This window comes from Falco peregrinus, chromosome 8 (genome assembly GCF_023634155.1).
Source record: "Falco peregrinus isolate bFalPer1 chromosome 8, bFalPer1.pri, whole genome shotgun sequence".
In the NCBI taxonomy this organism is placed as follows: Eukaryota; Metazoa; Chordata; class Aves; order Falconiformes; family Falconidae; genus Falco; species Falco peregrinus.
The window spans coordinates 25,861,195-25,881,725 of record NC_073728.1 but is presented as its reverse complement, the minus strand read 5'-3'; the positions used below and the strand labels follow the sequence as shown (position 1 = coordinate 25,881,725).

The following is a 20,531-nucleotide window of genomic DNA, read 5'->3' as shown; positions in this document are numbered from 1 at the left end:
ACACAGTTCAGGGTGGGGTGGGGTGACCCACTGGGCTGGTCCCGAGGGTGCAGAGAAGCAGGGAGCCCGTGCCATACGAGCATTGCGCCGGCTGGTGGCCGGACCAGTGACAGCTCGGGGTGGGGGGGGGGCTGTTCATGTGGATGGCGAGGGCTGCTCCACAGCCTTGGCTTTGTGTCCCCGAGGAGCTGAGCTCTGTTCCAGGGAAGCTCTGTGGCTCCACAAGAGCGTTTGCTCCTCCAGCAAAGCAAGCAGCAGCGCTGGCAACCCGAGGTGGGTGGGACTGGGACGGTCCTGGATGTTCCCCAGGACACGCCGTGCCATGGGGCCAGCTGCTCCCTGCTGCTGCCTGGGCCACGCTGCCATCGGAGGGGCTGGGGTGCTCCCTCACCCGCCCTGCCCTGTGCCGCGGCGTGGCCCGGCATGGCAGTGTGATGGGAGCCGGGAGTGCAGCGGGGCCCGGTCCTGCCCGGTCCTGCTCAGTGACCGTCCGGGGGTGGCGGGTCGGGCCGCGCCGGGCTGGGAGAGCGGGAGCGGGGGAGGGAGGGAGGAAGGGACAGAGGGAAGGAGGGAGGGAGAGGAGGAGGGAGGCGGGGAGGGTGCCCGGCGGGGCCGGCGCTGCGCGCCCCGCTCAGCCCGAACGTGGGTCCCTGCTGCCCCCTGCCGGAGCCCGGCCCTCCGCGCCGCGCACCCACCGCCCGCCTGCGCCGCCGGGGCGCCGGGGTACGGGGCTGCGGGGTGCGGGGGTGCGGGGGTGCGGGGGTGCCGGGGTGCGGGGGTGCCGGGGCGCCAGGGCGCCGGGGCCTGGCCCTGCTCAGAGCCAGAAAGGACCAGAGCTGGCACCCTAGGTGCCTTCGGGCTGGGCTTCTCGCTGCTGCGGGGCAGGACGTGCAATGGGGAGGGGAAGATCTCTCCACCCCCGGGCACCTGAGATGCTGCCCACACTGCCTCTGCTCACGTCCCTCGGTGACCTCCCTGCCCGCTCCATTCCCTGAGGCCAAGCCCCGTTTCTGACCTGCCTGGAGTTCTCCTGCACCTGTCAACAAGCCGCCAGCTTGACTCCTGTGCAGGTCGCTGGCATGGCTGCAGAGTCGTGCCTTGCTCAGGCAACAAGGCTGGCAGCATTGATGGTGCTGGGAGTCACTGCTGAGGCAAGCAGGAGCTCCCTCTTTCCAGTCCCCCTTTCACTGCTGCCCTCCTGTCCAGCTGCCATGGATGAACAAAGATGCTGCCCTTCTCAGGGGGCACAGCAGCCTTGCCTTGTCCCAGGGCTGCGGAGGCTGCGAGAACCCCCCAGGGCCAGCCCACACCTTGGCAGGGCTGGTGCCAAAGGTGGGTGTCTGGAAGCGGCAGCAGCAGGAGATGAGAGGCTGCCGGGGAGTGCGGTGCTGAGCTTTGAAGGCACCCTGACAGGCTGTCAGGGCCCTCCAGTTGTGCTGACAGCCTGGTGCAGAGGCACCCCCCCACCCCCTGCTGCCGCCGCGCTCTGATCACAGCCTTGTCGTCACTTCAAAGCGCCCGCCAGGCTCAGGTGGGCTCCCACGCAGCCTCCCGCCCCACGGCTCTACTCGTCCTGGCCCATGGCCCCTTTTCTCCCACCCCACAGGGCCTATATCCACTGGGGTCCCCAGTTCCAGGGCAGGGGTTACCAGGGTACAGCATTGGGGACCAAGGTACATGTAGTCCCAAGCAGTGCTGGCAGGAGGTGATGGCTCCCCCGGCCTGGCACTGCTCTGCCTCTGTGGGGCAGGGCCCTCAGCCCCAGAGTAGCCATGGCTGGGGACTCTGGGTGTCCAGGCAGGGATCCAGAACAGGCTGCAGTGCCAGGGAGGGGACAACAGGGACGAGTTTGGCACAGCACCCCTAAGCACAGGGTTTGCACAGTGTAGCTGGGAGAGGGCATCCTGTCCAGACACGGGTGCCCACTGAGCTGGGGCACTGGGGGCTGCCAGTTCACCCTATCTGGGGTAATGCAACACACCGCACCCTGTCCCAGCACGGCTCAGGGAGGAATTTTCCATTCCCGAATGGAGGTTGGGGGAAGGCGTGTGTTTGTAGCAGCCCCCTTCTCTCCCTCCCCTCGCCCGTCACCGGAGAAGCACGGGAAGGCGTCTGCCACATTTGTCTCCAGGAAGGTTCAGAGCAAAAGCCTCCCAGGAGGGAGAGCTCCCCGAAGGGGACGAGGGACCCCAGGCAGCGTTGGGGGCATCCTGCACTCCACTCTCCAGAGGGGTTACCCTGCCTGCTGCCATGCCGCTGCCCCTTGCCTGCTGCCAGGACGGGGAAGCTCTGACAGTGGCTCAGGACGGTGGCACTGGCCAGCTCGCTGTTGGCATCCTGAGAGCCACCAGGATCCCCGGGCTGCATTACATGTGCACCCGGCCACAGTCCCGCCTGCGCCGCCTGCTCTGGAGCCTGGCCTTCCTGGCCTCCGCTGGGCTGCTGGCCACCGGCGCCACTGACCGCCTGCACCACCTGCTCTCGCGTCCCGTGCACACCCGCGCACGCCTCGCCTGGGCCCCGCAGCTCCGCTTCCCAGCCGTCACCCTCTGCAACCCCAACCCGGCACGCTTCCTGCGCCTCACCAAGCCCGACCTCTACTCAGTGGGGCAGTGGCTGGGGCTGGCCTGGGAGAACCACTCACTGGTGCCTGAGATGCTGGCCGTGCTGGGGGAGGACCAGCGTGCGTGGCTGATGCGTCTTGCCAACTACTCGCGCTTTTTGCCACCACCGCCGCTCTGAGCGCACCATGCAGAGCTTCTTCCACCGCCTGGGCCACCAGATTGAGGATATGCTGGTGGAGTGCCGCTTTCAGGGGGAGCACTGTGGCCCCCAGCACTTTGCCCCTGTGAGTCCCTGCCTGACAGGGAGCAGGACAGCTGGGCTTCCACATGGGTGTGCTGGCAGCGATGCTTCACCCCCCCAGCAAGGGTGAAGGGGGGCAGAAGCGGGGGGGAGAAGGAGGGGGGAGGCTTAGATGAGCCCTTCCAAGGGGAGGTCTTGCACTTCCATGCAAGACTATTCCCCACTTCCAGCACTGCCATGGAATTTGAAAGGGGTTCCTGGACCTCGTCCTGCTTGCAGAATGCCCTGCCAGATCCCTGCCCTCCCTCACTCCACCTTTCTTCATACCCAGGTCTACACACGCTATGGTAAGTGCTACACCTTTAATGGGGACCGGAGGAACCCACGGGTGACCCGCCAGGGTGGCATGGGCAACGGGCTGGAGATCATGCTGGACATCCAGCAGGAAGAGTATCTGCCCATCTGGAGAGAGACCAGTGAGTGGGGCTGTGATGTGGGCAGGGCACGGGTGAGGGGTGCTGGGAAAACAGGGAACCCCAGAGCCGGGCTATGGGGCAAGCAGGGCACTGGAGGGGTTCTGGGCCCCAGGGTGCAGGTGCTGGGTGGGTGCAGGTGTGCAGCCTCTCTCTCCTACTCCCACAGATGAGACATCGTTTGAAGCTGGCATCCGGGTCCAGATCCACAGCCAGGATGAACCACCCTACATCCACCAGCTGGGCTTTGGTGTCTCGCCTGGCTTCCAGACCTTCGTGTCCTGCCAGGAGCAGCGGGTAAGGCACGATGCCCCACAGCCCCCAGGGAGGTGCCCATGGGCACTCAGCCTGGCACAGCCCTGCAGCGATGCCCCTCTCACCGTGACAGCTCACCTACCTGCCTCAGCCATGGGGGAACTGCCGGGCCAGCGTGCAAGGGGAGCAGATGCTGCCTGGCTATGACACCTACAGCATCGCTGCCTGCCGCCTGCAGTGCGAGAAGGAGGCCGTGGTGCGGAGCTGCCACTGTCGCATGGTCCACATGCCAGGTGAGGGGATGCACATGATGGTCTGGGGGCACCCCACTGCCCTGACAGTCCTGCCCAGGGCTGCCCTGGCTCTGTACAGCCTGCGCCCAAAGATCAACCCTGCCCCATCCCTCTGCACTCAAGGGTAACCCCCTGCCCATCCCTCTCCACCCAGTGACCATCCCATCCCCTCCGCATGCTGGTTCAGCCCCTGTCCTACTCTCCTTACACCCTAGGTCAGCCCTTCCCTGCCTGCCTTGCACCCAGAGGCCACCCCTGCCCCAGCCAACCTGCAGCCAAGGGTCACCCATCCCCATCCCCATCCCCTCCGCACCCTGGGGCCACCCCTGCCTCACTGCCTTTAAGGGAGTCAGTCAAGGGTGGGGGACAGAAGCGAGCCAGACCCCCACCACCCCTGACCAGCTGCTTCTCCACAGGCAACGAGTCCATCTGCTCCCCCAACGTGTACATCGAGTGTGCTGACCACACGCTGGGTAGGTGCGGTGGCAGGCAGGTGGCTGGGCACCAGCCAGGTGCCCCCGGGGAGGGGCCGGGGGGGTGAGACCATGCCAATGGGTACATGCCCCCAGACGCAGCGGTGGAGGACAGCCAGGAGCGCTGCAGCTGCCCCACGCCATGCAACCTGACACGCTATGGCAAGGAGATCTCCATGGTGCGCATCCCCAACAAGGGCTCGGCGCGCTACCTCGCCCGCAAGTACAACAAGAACGAGACCTACATCCGGTGAGTCCCCAGTGCCAGGCAGCACACCCTGGGGTGGGCAGGGGACTGGGGACCTGGGCAGCCCCCACCCCAATCCTGGCAGTGTATGGGGAGCGGGTCCTGGCACATAGCATGCAGGGAGGGGATCCTGGCGCACGTAGTCCCTGCCACATCCTCTGTCCAGGGGTGGCTGCCACTAAGGCAGTCCATGTACACTGACCCATCCATGTCCTCCCAGCCCTCCTGCCATCATCTCCCCACCCCACGGTCCCTCCTGGCCTGGGACATGCCCCTTCCATGTCCCCACCACACCAGCATGAATAACTCATAAGGGCCCTGGGAGCACCTGGGAGCTGGAGGGCCGGGGGACAGGGGAGGTTTGGGGGCAGTGGGGGTGGGACAGTCGGTGACCAGCCCTCCTTGCCAAGCACTATGGTGTCCCCACAGGGAGAACTTCCTGGTGCTGGACATCTTCTTTGAGGCGCTCAACTACGAGGCTATTGAGCAGAAGAAAGCCTACGACCTTGCTGGGCTTCTTGGTGACTCCCCACCCACCTTCCCGTGGGACCCTGAGGCGCAGAGCTCTGGGTCCCAGCCCCAGGATGACGTGGGGCTTGTTGGGGAGGGATCACACAGGGCAGGAGCCGGCTGCAGGCTCACTGAAGGGTTGCATGCTGCTGACCATCCCCTGTCCCGCATGTCTCCTGCTCCCTCCATCCTGCTGCCCCTGTTCCCGTGACTGCTCTGCCCCCCTCTGTCCAGCAGCCCTGGCACTGCCCACAGCCCTGCTGGCCCACCCCAGACCCCCAGCAGGCTGCACAGCATCTCCCAGTGACCATCTCCCCCTTCTCCTCCCCAGGGGACATCGGGGGGCAGATGGGCCTGTTCATCGGTGCCAGCATCCTCACCATCCTGGAGATCCTGGACTATGTCTATGAGGTGTGTGGAGCCTTCAGGGCTGTGTCTTGGTGGTGGGAGCGGGTGAGGAGCAGAGCAGGGGCTGGGCTCCCTGGGGAGGGCATGCTGTGCATGGCCACCCCAGAGGGCTATTGCAGCCCCCAAATCAGGGAATGCACAGCAGGAGGTACTGGGATGAAGACGGGTCCTCCAGCATCCCTCAGTGAGCCGAGGACCAGGAGGATCGTGGGCAGAGGTGCTGTCTCCACTGTCGGCCCCGTGTCCCCGAGGCAGGCAGGGGGGCAGGCAGCAGGGCCATGCAGACCAGGGTGCCCACACATGGGGTGCTGCCTGCATGTAGATCTGGGGCTGACCCCCCGTCTGCACCCAGGTAATCCGGGACAGGTTGAGTCGGGTCCTGCGCCGCTCCAAGCCACCCCTGAAGAAGCCCTCAGGCAGCATCGCCACGCTGGGACTGGAGGAGCTCAAGGATCAGGTACCCCTGCGGGGTGGGCTGCCTGGGGGGCTGTGAGGACAGGGCCTGGGCATCATCTGACCCCACCCCAGGGGGAAGGGATGTCATCCCAAGGGCAAGGGACAGCTCGGCTCTGTGTTTGGCGCTCTCAGGCTGCAGAGCTGGGGTAGCCTGGGGTGGCAGGGAGCTGAATGCCCAAGAGGGGCTCCTGGGGACAGGCTATGGGGGGGACGGGGGGGCTGAAGGGGGCAAGGTGTATGGAGTCTGTGCCCACCTCACTGACTGTCATCACTGCAGAGCCCCTGCGAGACACTGGGCCGGCATGTGGAGGGCACCTACAACGCGGGTATCCTGCCCAACCACCACCACCGCCACCACTACCCTCACCAGGGCGTCTTCGAGGACTTCGCCTGCTAGGCCAGCTCGGGACTCGGAGGGGCAGCCCCCCGCCACTCCCCTCCCCACCATGTGTATGGAGAGGGACGGCGGCACCGGGCGCAGTGGGCACCGGCCCCTGCCTCCCCTACCCCACTGCTGTTTGCCCTCAGCAATGCCACCAGAGCTGCCTCAGCATCGGCACCAGCGTGGCCCCCCAGCCCTTTTGCCCATCCCCTCCACTTGCCCCCAGCACACGGGCTCAGCCCCGTCTCAAGCACACAGCGTGGAGGGGGGGACAGGCATGATGGGGGGGCTGGGGGAGCTGCCAGGTGCTGGGCAGAAGGGCCCTGGCAATGCAGAGCGTGCAGGGGGTAAGCTGGGGCTCCTGCAAGCCTCTCCGAGTCCTCTCCTGCTGGTCCCTCCTGGGTGGGTGGGGGTCTCCACCCTGCATGGTCCCCTCCAGGAGAGAAAGGTGCCTGAAACAGCTTCCCCCCTGCCCAGGGACCACCACTCCCACCTTCCTGCTGCAGGGCAGGGCAGTGTTGCAGGGCACCCCTCTGAGCAGCATGGCCCCCCCCCGGCCAGCCCAGGGACACCCCACCTGCAGCCACACCTGCATGGCACCACCCTGACCCCTGGCGCCACCACCACTGTGACATCCCCCCGAAACATCTGCCCTTCCCCAAATTCATGCAGCCTGCCAGAGCTGCAGCCCCTGCCCATTGCTGTTCCCAGCCAGACCCCTGCACTGTGACTCCCCTCCCACTCCAGTGTTGGCCCCGATAGCCCCCAGTCATTGCGGTACTGCAAACCTACTGCCTCCCCCCTCTCCTGCAGCCCACCATGCCCCCAGCCCTCCTTATCCTCTTCTTGCCCATGTATTGCCCAAAGTGGCTCGTCCCTTGGTGCAGCCACCCGGCATGGCCCAGGCAGCACGTGGGGGTCCTGCCCTCACTCCCCTGCCTGTCGCCGCTCTTTTGCACCATGCACGTATCCCTCGCCACGCTCCCATCCCCGGGTGCTGAGCACCCGCTGTGCCTCCCCCAGACTGTACATGGTTAGGAGGATGCCCCGTGCCCAGCACTGCCTGGGCAGCCACAGCCCAAGCCGCCAGCCTGAGCCTCGGCCAGGACTGACACCCACAGCCCTCCTGCCTGCCCCGAGATGGCAGGACCCACGGCAGGACCCACAGCGCTCCCCCTGTCATGTCGGACATCGCCTCCTCCCCCTCCACTGTAGCAGACACCAGCGCAGGGCAAACTGCCCCAAAATATCTCAGGAGGGGGGGCGGGCTGGCAAAGCCCCCCTCGACACACACATGCAGCAGAGAGGGGGACCCCAGGGCAGGAATTTGGGACCTCTGGGGGAGGCTGTGGTTGAGCCAGGCATTCCCTGGCCCTGACGGTTTGGTCCCCATCTGTGGTGCCCACAGACACAACACGGCCATGCCACGCCGTGGCCAAAGCCATAGATGCAGGGAAGAGCCATCGTCCTTGCCTCCCCCAAGGCCCCACACATGGGAGATGCAGGGCAGGGACCGGAACACCAGCCTGGTGATGTGCCTGGCAGCCCTGGCTCTGGGTATGCATGGCCCAACAGCTCCCCAAAATATGCACCTATGAGGAAACATGTTCCCCATCAGTGCAACCACCCGGTTACATGGTGTCTCATGTCCCCCTGCATGGGGACACAAACACCAAGACTCCCAGCAGGGCCGGCACAGCAGCGCTCGCTGGGGAGCCCCTCCAGAGCACCCTGTGCTAGCTCCCCATGGAGTCCCCTCCCCACCCACCTGCAAGCAGGAGTGTCCCCAGAGGGGTGCCACATGTAAACCCGGGGACATGCTATGGCCGTGCCAACCAGCTCTACACCAGGAGCTCCTGTGGCAGGCATCGGGGGTGCAGGTTGCGGCTCCCTCCTTGCCAGCAGGAGCAGCAAGCCCCAAGCAGGGTGGGCATGGGCACCATGGTGGGAGGGCCAGCGCGAGTGCCCTCGTGCTGGCGAATGTGAGAGATGTGTGTCACTGTTTTATAAATGTACAAATGCTCCCTAATAAAGAGGCACAAGTAGGTCTGGAGCCGCCTGCAAGGGCTGGGGACAGCAGGCAGGCAGGGCTGGGGAGGGTAGAGGGCGGGGGAAGCTAGTCCCACCCAGGGGGAAGGTGGTGGTGGGACCCAGGCAGCACTTTACAGCCCTGAACTGTGCTGGGCACCATGAGAGCCAGCGTGCTGGGTCACCCGAAGGTGAGCACCTCTGCATCGCTGCCTGCAGAAAGCCTTGCCTGCTGCCCAGCGCTTTGAGTCCTGGCTGGTGGCAGAGGTGTGGAGGCTGCCAGCTGGGCACCAACAGCAGGGAACTGCCAGAGCTGTACCTTGGCTGCCAAATTGATCCCCAGGGCAGGGTGGGCACCCCACCAGTGCCTTACCAAGCTCTACCAGCCCCAACCAGGTGGTGAAGTGGGGAACACAGGTTCCTGCCCCCCATATGGTGCTGCAGAGTGGGGGGCAGATGGACAGGCAGAAACATGGGCTAGGGGTGCTTTCGGGGTTGCTCCATGGATGTCTTGTGCCAGAGCGGCACCCTGCACGCCTACCAACACCTAGGACCCCATGCAGCACCCACTCGCCCGTGGGGTACCCCCCCTGCAGCAGCTGTGTCCCCTCCGCTCCTGTGCCTGTTAGCAGTGGCAGGCACAGCCCCTGTCAGCTGAAGGCTGGCGCTTGCACTGGCGCTGCCCTCACACGGGCTCACCAGCACAGTGCCAGCTCCTCTGGACCCACTGCGGGCCATGGGCCCTGTTCCCCCAGTAGGGGCTACAGCACAGGGGAGATGCCAGGGGCACCATCAGCCATCCCACATTGGGACCTCCAGCAGGACCCCTATGGGTGCCATGGGCAAGGGGTGCAGGCTGAAACTGAAATGGGGGAGGTGGAGGATGGTTTGGAGTGAAGGAGAGCCCTGCTGGGGCAAGACCCTGGGGCTTTCCCTGGCAGAGGTGCTCCTTCAGCTCCTGCCTTTCTCCAGACCCTTGTCCAGCCACCCCAGCCACCCTGACGCACAGGGAGGGGGACAAAGCGGGAGGCATGGCCTGGCCTCACAGTAGAAGCTGCCAGCACCGGGCACCACAGGGCTCCCTCTAAACCAGTGAGGACTGGAGATGTCCAGGTTAACTGGGTGCAGCTGGGACACAGGACCCCATCCCACAGTTCATACCATGCCCTGGGAGGGGAGCACTGTGGCTGGGTCCTGAAGGGAAAAGCAAATAACTACATCCTCCACATTTCTCATCACCCTGTGAGAGGATCAGGTTCCTTTGGGGTCCCCTGGGACAAGACCGTCTCTGGCACCAGGTCCTGACCCATCTGCCACTCCAGGATGCCCTGCCACGAAGCCACCTTCCTCCACACCCAGGCCATGACAGGGAGCTTGTGCTGCCTCCTGCTCTGCGGTGGAGCTGCATCAGAAGAGCTGAGCGAGGAGGAGAGTATGCGGTGAGCCCAGGGCGTGGTGCTGGAGGTGCCAAAGGGCATGCTGAGGAAGGACCAAGTCCTGATACAAAACCTGAAGGTCATGGTGGTGCTGGCCAGGGGGAGTGAGGGCTGGGTACAGTGCTCTGCCATGCTCACTGGGATGTTCCTGCACCTTGACTCCCAGCTCTGGCAAGCAGCTTACTGGAAGAACACCCACAAAGCCAAATCCTATGCCTATGAGAAAATAAAGATGATTTTGGAGGAGCAGGAGTGACGTATAGCTGAAGAAAAGGCTGAGCCTCATGCATGGCCTGTCCCAGCTCCCCAAGGCTACCAGCCAAGCAGCCTCAGGACGGGTCCCGGGAGCTCCATAGTGGTGATCTAGTGAAGATTTGATGTAAGTTATTTTTATCTGTCGCTTTCAGCGCCTCTGTTCTTTAACGTGGCAACTTCCCAGTGGCACCTACAGATGATGCATCCTGTAGGGTCTCACACTCCCTCCGAACAGGATGGGCAGGTGAGGTGACCCCAGCATCCCCCCCTTGCCTGCACTGTGCCCAATATCTTGGGGCAGATGGCACTAGGCTGAGGAGGACCAGTGGGATGACCAGATTTAACATCCCAGGGCCAGCTCCAAACTCCAGCACTGTGGTCCCTGTGTGCCCCCTCCCGTGCTGTGCCCATCCAAGGGCCACCAGGGCTCTGGTTCTCCCCCAGGGATGGGGCTGCTGCCACCTGGGGCTCGCCAGGCTGCAAAGTGATGTCAGCCCAGCTCAGCACTGCTTGAATCACCTGTAATGAGCCACATGAAATAGCTGGGGCATAATTAGAAGCGGATCCACTATAGTGAAACAGGCCCTTAATTTTAACGAGCGCAGCCCTCTGGACAAATGCCAGGCACCCGACTGCGGCAGAACCTGCTGCACTGCTGACCGCTCCTGTCACTGTGGAGGTGACAACCCTGACAGACTCAGCTCCTCGAGGATGTGGTGCCGGCCCGAGGGAGGGGGCACCAGGGTGGAGAAACCGGTGAGGATCCCTTCTGCCAATGGGACAGGTATCTCCTAGGGCACTTCCCACCATGCCTCAACTGCCACGCACTGCAATTCCAGCTTCTCCCGGGGAAAAGACATGTTACAAAGGAAACAAACCACCTTGCTTGGGAGCAGAGAGTCTGGAAGTGAGCCCTGGAGTACAACAGGATACATGGCCTCACTGCTGTCACCGTCTCCCCAGGCACCTTCTGCCCAGAGATGCTGGTGGTGACAGGCAGCACCTGCAGAAAGAAGAGACGCTCAGCATCTCCTGATGACCTGAGCATGCCAAGCTCACTGCTTTCCTCCTGGCTGTTTCCCCATGACCAACCTTTGCTGGGAAAATGGACTGGTGGGGCCTGTCAGTGGGGCCAGGCAGGGGACGCACAGCCCTCGCTTTCTAGCGCTTGCTTGGCCCCTGACAGCGGGCAGGCAGGCTGGAAGAACCAAGGAAGCAATTAAAATCAAAATCCAGGGGAGCTGCCTGCCTCTACCCCCAGCCCTGGAGTCTGCATTCTGCCCACACCAAGGCTGTGTGTCCCCAGAGGGGACATCGCAGGGCATGGCTGGGTGCACTGATGCCTCCACGCAGGGAAACCCCTGTGGGCAGGCACACACTGGCAGCAGCCCTGCCTGCACTTACAGCTACCAGCTGTTTCCCTCTTCATCAAAAGGCTCTGATTTCCCCAAGCTTGGCCAGAAAAGCCCCTGGCAAAGCCCCTCGCACCCTCCAAAGGAGCTCAGCAGCATGCTGGGCTGTGACATGGGGCACTGGGCCAGACAAAGCCCAGCATCTCCCTGCCTGCTCTTCCTCAAGCAGAGCAGCTTTGCCCATGTTCACTTGTGGCCCAAAGGAAACGTTTGCTGGGGTTGGGTCCCGCTCTGCAGCTGGTGGAGCTGCTCCTGCGGGACAGGCAGTGAGGCACCACTGGCCCCTTCCCAAGGAAAGCACAGGGACAAAAGGGCACTGAGCTTCTTGTTGCCCTTCAGCCCACTCCTGGCACAGCTGTGCTTCCTATGTCCTCCCAAAGGTCGGCTATTGAGCTGATCAACATTGCCAGGGCTGCAGTAACTCTGCTGCAGGGTTTAGCGCAGCCAGAAGTGACCCAAGCAGGGCCAGAGCAGCAGGTTTTGCTTTCCCTGCTTGCAAGCCCACTGCTACATTTGCAGAGACGCACCTGCATGACTGCATGGGGGAACAAATGGGGGGGGGGGGGGGGGGCAGAACAGCACAGCAGCAGTTCGGGCTTTCCCCCCCAGTTTAAGTCTTTTTCCTTGCCGTGGTGCAGGAAGGCGAGGGGAGGCAGGCACCCACCCAGCCCCAGTGCACCCAGCCAGCCCCTCACCCCAAAAGGAACTTGCATTGCTCTTCTCAAAGGCTGTGGTGAGCCACTAAGGCTTTTAGAAAATTTTCTCTAGGGAAGCAGAAGTCTACGGGCAGCCGACACATGTTTTCTCCTACCCCCGCTAGGAAAATAGCCTTTTCAGTGCTCTGTCTCTGCAACTGCACCTGTGCAAAAATCCACATGTTGTATGGATGCACCAGTCAAACCTGAACAGGAACTGCAGAAAGTCCCTGTCTGCTCAGCCACCCACATCAGCACCCAGGGCTGCTCCTCCCTGCCTCTTTCAAGTGCCACCATCCTGGCCCAGTGCCCTGCCTGCACCTGCCAGGCCTGTGTGGGCAGGAGGGGAGCAGGGCACAGTTGTGCCTAAGTACCCATCATTGCAGGTCTCTGCCATTGCCCAGTGAACCCATTTACTTCACCCAGATGCAGGAAGGTTGTTTGGGGCCCCGACCAAGCAGGCCAACCTGCTCCCATCACCAACCCCCTTCCCGAAACTTTGCGCATCCTTCCCCAGGGTTTCAGCATGTTTTGACACTGCAAATAACCTGGCAAACACCACAGCAGCTTCAAACCTTGCCAGCTCCTTTTAAAGAGAGCAATAACTGCTGGAAGTGCCAGGAGCACTGTCATTTGCTTGTATGTATGTCGGAGCAGGGGGGGCTTCGCTGGTGCTGATAGTGTGGAGCGTTAAGTATGTAAATAGCTCTAACTCAGTCTGGGCAAACAGCAATGAGGATGCAAAAGCAACTCTATCTAGACCATCTTGTGACAATTAAACAACAATTCCAGCTTTATTACCATTTGGATACTCTTCTAATGCCTAATCACATGCAACTCATAGGTCTGCTTTTCAGACAAGAAATGTATCTGTAATGCACCTGCATATGCTTCGCTCCCTCTGTCCCAGATTCACATTTAAAAGGAATTAAGGATGTGCTCGGGGAAGATCAAAAATAGAAATAGTTAGAGCAAGCTAACGGTTACCATCTGAAATATAATAAAATTGTATTTAAACACTCCTACACCATGGATATGAAGATTGGAGCAGGAACATATGAATGAGGTATCTTTGGGGAAGGTATGCCACAGCCCAGGGGCTTTCCATGAGTTTCACTGAGCAGTAACAGCCTTGAAAACTTAACAGTTCAGTTAATTTTCTTGAGGATGTCTCTTTGATGTGTGTGTTTCACGAGCACGTAAAATGTGATGACCAAAGAGCTGGTGGGAAGAGCAGGTGGAGCCATGAAAATTATGCCTGGAGCAGACAGCATGGCCAAGGGACACAGTTCCTGCTCCTCATTATGGCAACAGGGGCTGTAGGTGGTGAAACAGTCCGGGGCAGGACCATGGTGCTCTGCCCGACACAGAAGTGGAAACCACAAGATGCTGAGAAGCCCTGAGATGCAAAACAGCCCAAAAAAGGGTCAAACCAATGCAGAGAGGGCAGGTCTGGCCCCAACGATCTGCCACAGTGCTCAGATGCAGTTTCTGGCCCAGGAGTTTCCTTCAGCGCTGATCCCAGATGCTGGAGAGCAGAGCATACCCCACTTGGGGAATCCAACCTCTGCTCTGACATGGGCCAGGGGTTCCCTGTTACTCACATACAACCCACAAAGGCTGTTCTGGAGACAGCGTGTGTGGCAGGACACACAACTGTACCAGCCCCTTTTCCACCCACAGCTGGGGCTGAGGAGGGCTGGTCAGTGGGACCACAAATTTACAGCACCAGGAAAGAGGGAATTACGCAGAGCTCAGCACACTGCACACAGGCACCACAGCCTCCTGTGGCAAGGGGCTCAACACCCTGCTGCACCACCAGTGACTTGCAGCAGGTAACGATAGTCGGATAGCCCCAGGAACTGAACTGTGGGCATCAGATGAGGTACAGGACCCCTGCTGTGAGCCCCGAGGGGCTCAAGCCAGCATTTCCAAGTGTCTGTTTGGCCAGTCGATGGGCTCCCCCTCACCTCACTAAGGAGATGCAGTCACCTTTCAGCTCAGGTAGAAGATGCTGCAGGTGGTTTTGGGGAAAGCAGCATTTCTGCAAGGAAGCTGTCCAGCCAGCCGCAGCCAGATTTTATACGAGCAGCCAGCACCTGCCACCACACAAGATGCCCAGTGGGACACCCAGAGGTGCCCTGGGGAAGAATCAGCCAGACCCACCAGTTAATCTCTCCATTTTATTAGTGTAAATGCACCCCTCCCTCCTCTCCCCCCTATTAAATACAAACCAGGAGCAGAGAGCGGCTCCTCAGTCACTTTCTCCTTAGGAGATGCGCAGCCAAACCTTCTGCTGTGCCCACCAGGGCCGGGCACTGTGTCCCCTGACCCTGAGGGCGCCCCTATGGTGGGGAGGGCTCCCACCTCTGGGGGAAGGCTCTTGTCCAAGGGCTGCAACCTCCAACGTCCTATCAATACTGCGAAGGCCAAAGCGGCCTGGGTCATGGTTCCCATGGGGAGCAGCTCACAGTACATGAATACAGCAGGATCACCCCCTGTGCCCACCAGCCCTAGGGGCCAAGTACCCCCCCCACTCCAACCAGCCAGGAGCGCTCCAGCTCACTGCCAAGTGGCAAAACCCCAAAACCACCTCCTTATTGCTCTTTTGGGGTGGGACATGCCCCATCCCACTGTCCAACCCTGTGGCAGGTGCAGGGATGTGCCCCCACCCCCCCACCCCCCCCGCATGACTGGGCCGATGTTCTGAAAGACTGAGGGGCATGGCTCTGCCCCAGAACGCTGGGGGAACCACGAGGGATCACCCCCAGCCCCGTGGCAGTCATGGCCCCACAGCAAGGGGGCCCTGGGCTCTGCATGCCCCCAGTCAAGGGGGGACAGCAAAGGACAGGGCAACCCATCACCTCCCGTCTGGGCAGCGGAGCCAGGACAGAGGGATGGTGCCAGCAGCCAGCAGCTCTGGGGCGAGGAGCTGGGCATCCCAACTCACAGCTCAGTGACTTCAACCCCACCTCGCCCTGGGGTCTGCACAGCCACGGCCGCTCTGGAAGGACCTGGGCACCCTGGGCTGGCAGACCCCGGCCCAGGCAGCCCCAGCAGGACAAGTCACAAGCTTGGGCACCAGCAATCCCTGCAGTTACCGGGAGAAGGAAGACAGATTTGGGCAGCAGAAGAGGCAGGGTGGGCAGGCAGGCACAGGAGGGCATGGCCAGCCCCTCCATGCCCCTGGGTTCAGGTGCTGTTCCCCTGCTCCTGCTCAAAAAGCACCATGGCCAGCTGGGAGCGAGAGCCTACGCCCTCCAGGCTGCTCTGCACACAGCGGTGGTAGATCTCCTCGCTGAGCCGGGGGTTGCAGGCCTGGTTCCGGTAGCGCTGCAGCAAGGCAGGCTCTACAGCCCGGAAGACATGGAGATTGGAGTACTTGATGAACATTTCATAGATGTCCAAGGTCTCCAGGATGTCCTCATTCTCCTGCACATCACCTGCCATGCGGGTGCGTGCTGCCATGTAGTCAGCATTGTAGAAGCAGGCTTCGTGGAAGACGTCGCGGTCGAAGCGCCCTGCGTCCCGCAGCAGGTCCAGCGTGGCGGGAGGCACCTGGTTGTGGTAAGCAATGGCAGGGTTGTAGCCCTGGAAGTGGATGGGGAAGAAGACCTGCCAGTTGTTGATGGTGTTCATGCGGCAGCGGTTCAGGAAGTCAATGGTGACCTCTGTCCCCACACCGGCCACAAAGAAAAGCGTGTCCACGGGATGCTTCTTGGAGATGATGTCCATGACCTTGATTTGGGAAGGTGCATCTGTCTTAACACTGATCCATGGGATCTTCACCTCTGCATACTTGCGCTCATACTCTGTGATCTGGGCCTTCACGGGGGCAAAGATGTCATTCTGGGTGACCTGCTGGGCCTCAAAGGGGTCATAGATGAAGAGAAAGGTGAGAACCGTGTTCTCACTGCTCTCAAAGGCAGCTGCTGCATAAGCCTCCAAGAAGCGAGCAGCATGGTCCCGGTCATGGGCCGTCAGTGGCAGGATGACATTGATGCGGCTGGCCTCTGTCACATAGGGCATGGGGATGATCTCCACCTCACTGAGGGGCCGCACCAGGTGCACACGCTTGGTGACAGAGCGGCTGTGCCCCTTCTGGGTGACCACCTCCACCTGGAGGTCCAATGTGTACTCCATACCACGTGTGGGGTCGAAGCGTCGGTACCCATTCACCAGCTGCTGCTTGCGGACATGGAGCACCGGCTGGTACTTGCGGTTCAGTTCTTCCATGGCCGTGGCCACCACATCAGCCACGTCTGCCAGATCCGCGCCACGCAGCTCGCACTTGGGGGAGCCATCCATGCAGGCGTAGACCTGCTCCTCCGTGAAGTAGTCCCAGCGCAGCACTTCAAAGCGGGTTTTGGGCTGGAAGGGGGGTGGGATGCCAATGGGCCACGTGGCACCGTGGTCCCCATCAGCAGACAGGCTGCTGGCATTCTGAATCTCCAACTGCAAGGGAAGAGATGGAGGAGTGAGTACCAAGGTGGGCACAAGTAGGTCTTCCAGCTCTGGCTGCTGGCAAGCTGACACGCGATGCTCAGGGATCAGCTACTCCCAGCCCAAAGAGCAGTTCCAGAACAACTCTGCCTTCAGCCAGACTACTGTCCAGCACCTCAGGTCTGCTCTGAAGAGCACCCTGAATATGGCACACCACTTCCATTGGCAGGATCCACACCCTCTCCCACCCTGCCCAGCCTCTGCTGACAGACCTTAGCACCCTGCTGGCTCCATCACCCTGAACCACCACCACAGCTCCAGGACCCGTCCAGGCCCAAAGCTGTTCTCCAGCCAGCACTGCTGCCCCTGCAGCCACACAGGCTCATCTGACCCCATTCCACAGCAAGTTCAAGTGAGAAACCCTCACGTTAGAGGGGAGAGGCAACAGAGCAATCAGAAAGCCCACGGGTATGACAGAAGGAGCCTAGACTCTCCCAACCAAGCCAGGTCTCACCTGAAGCTGCTGGATCTCCTGGTATGTCCTCTCAAGCTCCATCTGTGCAAAATACTTGTGCAGTCGGTACATCTGGAGGGGATCCAGCACAGGGTGGACAGTGAAAGCGCTCTGGAAACGGAGGTCGGTCTCCCGCTCGGGGTCCATGTTCTTCCCCAGCTCAAAATAGTGGTAACGCAGGCCCTGTGCCAGCCAGGAGAGACAGGTCACAGCCAGCCCTGACTCACACTCCCATCCCACTGGCTGCCAGCACAGCAAGCTCAAAGGACAACCAGGTGTGAGGGCTGGTCCCCCCAGGACCTGGGAGTCCACAGGAAGGTGGGCAAACACACTGGGCCAGGATCAGGCTCTCAGAGGCCATCTCTGCTGCAGGACCTACCTCATGCTCCTCGGCACAGTTGATGGCTGTGTAGTCAATGATGCAGCGGCCCAGCCACTCGTCAGGCCGGGCACTAAGGATGTCATTGCGGCAGCTTTCCAGGTGCTGCTGCAGGAGCAGGAGGAGGCTGCGGGACAGCAGGTAGCCGAACCCCCCATAGCAGTACCGTCCCTCTGTGTCCCCACCGATGAACTCCTCGGGACGGCCCAGGTAGAGGTGGGTGTCGATGCTGAGGTGGGCGACCAGGCGGCTGATGCGGTGTGCCTCTGTGTAGGTGTCGTCTTGCACCAGGAAGAACCAGTCAAAGTCATTCACGTAGTGGTCCAGGAGGTACCGGATGGTTTGGTACATGTTCCAGATGGGCCGCTCATCACTATGTGTCACCACCGTCATGCCATGGGGCACCTTGCGGCCCCGTGTGCCTGTGAAGTACACCAGGCGCTCCAGGTGGTGGGCTAGCGTGCGGTTGACAGCCACCCCCAGGGTGTTCAGCGTGCTCTTGGAGGTCAGCACACCCACGAAGAGCCGCTGCCGCATCCCCAGCTCTGTGCTGATGTAGCGGGTCCTGTAGGAGGGAGAGAATGTCTGGCTCCAGGGCACTGCACCCCACCTCGACCTCCATGCTCCCCCTCCCCCCCACAACGGCACAGACCTTGGCTCCTCTGCAGGAACTGCTCTCAGGCTTCAACTACATGTGCGAGACATCACCCCAGTGGCTCTGGCTGCCACTTTGCTTGGACCAGAGGCACAGCACAGCGCCCTGCTGAAGTCCTCCCTGCCAGCCTGAAACCTCCCTTCCCATGAGCCAGCCAGCCTGGCTCAAAGCAGAGGCTCGCAAGGGGCCGAGCACGGCTAAGAGAGGGAAGCAGGGCTGCACGCCCCAGCTTCAGCAGGGACACAGACCAGCAGGCACCCAGCCATGATGCCAGCCCTGGCTGGGACAGCCGAGCTGGGAAGCACCTTCCTGCCCGGTGCAGCGCCTGGCGCAGGCAGACGGGCCCGTGCTGCCCTCCCGGGGAAAGCCAGGCCCCGCTGCAGTGGCTGAAGCCAGCGTGGGGCCAGCTGCGTCCCCCTCCCCAGCTGCCCCACTCACAATGACTTTCAAGTTTAATTCCCGCAGCCCGGCGCGGCGGCAGGAAGCGACCCCCCCCCCCCCCCGCCCGGCACACACTGGCCCCATTCAGACCCCTCCGTCCGACCGCCCGGCCGGGGACAAGGAGGCCCTTTCACTGCCTGCTCCCTGCCAGCCCGGGGACGCCGGGCCGGGCCGCAGCCGGCCCCGGAGCGGGCTGGGGTGGTGGTGCGGGGTGGGGACGTGCCGCCGCGGGAGGGTCCGGGCCGGGGCTGGGGACCCGGCAGCACGTGCCGCAGCAGGCAGCCCTGGCACCGCGGGCAGGAGCGGGAGGCTGTTCCGAGCGCTCCCGAAACAAACGGCGGGGTGGAAGGAGCGGTAGAGGGAGGGAGGAGGCGGCGGGGAGGAAGGGAAGCAGCGGGGAAAGGCGGTTGCAGCGAGAAAAACCCGGCTGCAGACCGGGGCGGCCGCAGGGCGGAGGCAGCACACCGCCGGGTCACCGGGAAAGCCCCCCAGTACCAGCCCAGCGGGCAGGCCGCCCGCAGCCGGGCACCCCGAGCACCGTAGCCGCTCGCATCGGAAGCCCGGCTCCTGCACCGGGGCTCAGCTCCCCCAGCCCGGCCCGTCCCGGCCCCCCCGCACCTGACGGCCTTCTTGGCGGCCCTGCCGGGGCTGGGCGGGCGGTAGGGTACGACGCGGGGCTCCCAGCTGTCGGCGCCCAGCCCGGCGGGCACGGCGTTGGGCCTGCGCGCCGCGTTGCCGTTGGCGTTGCCGGGGCCGGGAGGCGGCGCGGGGCCGCCGTCGGGGCGCAGGTGGGCAGCGGGGCGCGGCGGCGGCCCGCAGGGCTCCTCCACCCAGGTGACGCTGAGCAGGCTGAGGGTGAAGCCCAGCGAGACGCCGATGGCCACCGGCCCGGCGGGCCGCAGCACCGACAGCACCAGCGACAGCCGCATGGCCGGGACGGGACCGGGGGCGGCTCCGGCTGCCGCTCCCGCTGGCGGCGCCGCCGTCCGACGTGTCACCCGTTGGCCCCGCCCCGCTGCGCGTCACCGCGGGCGGCCCGCCCCGGCCAATGGGCCGCGCTCCCACCGCCGCGTCACGGGGCGGGGCGGGCCCCGCCGAGGGGAGCCGGGGCGGCGTGGGGGCGGGCCGCCGTCGCTAGGAGACCGCGCGGCCGGCCCCCGCCTCCGGCGCCCCCCGCGCCGACCCGGCCCTGAGGGGCGGGGCCCCCGCGCCGCTTCCCTCCGGGGCCCGGGGTCGCCTCGGCGGGGCTGGCCGCGGCACACGGCGTCAGCCCCCACGCCTTTTGCCCCCGGCCCGGCGAGCGCATTGGCCCGGCCCGCCTGAACCGGCTATAGCGCGAGGCTGCCCGGGCGTGTGCGGCGCGGCTGGGGCAGAGCCGGCTCTGCGCTCCCGGGGCCGGGGAGCAGCCACCGCGTTGCCACCCCCCCGGGACAGCCCGAGCCGCCACGCTGGTGAACTCCCGGGGGTCTTGAAGCACGTGGTTGCCCGGGGGTCTTCCAAAAAGCGTGGGCAGCGGCACCGGGCCCTACTTGCGCATCCCTGGGAGATGGCCGCGGCAAGGCAAGGGACACAGGGCTGCGGCCGGGAGCCTCGGAGGCCAGGCCATGGGCTGCCGAAGGCGCCTCGGGAGCCGGGGCAGTGGGCGTGCCGGAGGGCAAGCAGCGGCTGGAAAGCCTTTGGATGGGTGGCTGGAAAGCCTTTGGATGCAGAGCAGCAGACCGGTGCGGTACAGGAGGAGGGTGGGCAGAGTGGCAGGGGATCCCAGCAGCAGGGACCCTCATCCTGGGAGTCAAAATGGGACCGAAGAGGTGGGCCTTTCCAGTTGGCGGCCAGGTCACCGTCCCGCTATGAGCTGTGGTGCCAGCCACCATCCCACTGGCCACCGGCAGACAGCCCTCCGGCAGGCAGAGCTGGTGAAACTGGCTCAGGGCAGAACCTGCTGCACACACGGAGCCTCCGGTGCAGGATGGA

The 20,531-nt window shown here is 63.3% G+C and overlaps 2 protein-coding genes across 4 annotated transcripts in view; one reads left to right on the top strand and one right to left on the bottom strand.

Moving 5' to 3' along the window:
* Positions 1-8,343, top strand: part of ASIC4 (acid sensing ion channel subunit family member 4) — a 65,189-nt gene extending 56,846 nt beyond the window's left edge. For both annotated transcript variants that reach the window (XM_027782346.2, XM_005234328.3), the window contains exons 2-10: positions 3,137-3,281; positions 3,448-3,575; positions 3,667-3,826; positions 4,243-4,299; positions 4,396-4,549; positions 4,976-5,067; positions 5,388-5,467; positions 5,817-5,921; positions 6,198-8,343. In XM_027782346.2, coding sequence (XP_027638147.2) covers positions 3,137-3,281; positions 3,448-3,575; positions 3,667-3,826; positions 4,243-4,299; positions 4,396-4,549; positions 4,976-5,067; positions 5,388-5,467; positions 5,817-5,921; positions 6,198-6,317 — 1,041 coding nt within the window. In that variant the 3' untranslated portion in view covers positions 6,318-8,343. The remainder of the gene's footprint in view (positions 1-3,136; positions 3,282-3,447; positions 3,576-3,666; positions 3,827-4,242; positions 4,300-4,395; positions 4,550-4,975; positions 5,068-5,387; positions 5,468-5,816; positions 5,922-6,197) is intronic.
* Positions 8,344-14,297: 5,954 nt separating this feature from the next.
* Positions 14,298-19,561, bottom strand: CHPF (chondroitin polymerizing factor). 2 transcript variants are annotated; one of them, XM_055813026.1, is made up of 4 exons: positions 19,179-19,561; positions 17,465-18,029; positions 17,086-17,268; positions 14,298-16,583 (listed from the first exon to the last, which is right to left on the bottom strand). In XM_055813026.1, exons 1-4 carry the CDS (start codon positions 19,487-19,489, stop codon positions 15,321-15,323), a joined length of 2,322 nt encoding a protein of 773 aa, XP_055669001.1. In that variant the 5' UTR covers positions 19,490-19,561; the 3' UTR covers positions 14,298-15,320. The 2 variants fall into 2 exon arrangements, with proteins under 2 accessions (XP_055669001.1, XP_055669002.1); XM_055813027.1 differs by lacking the exon at positions 19,179-19,561 and adding an exon at positions 18,117-18,328.
* Between the last annotated feature and the right edge of the window lie 970 nt (positions 19,562-20,531).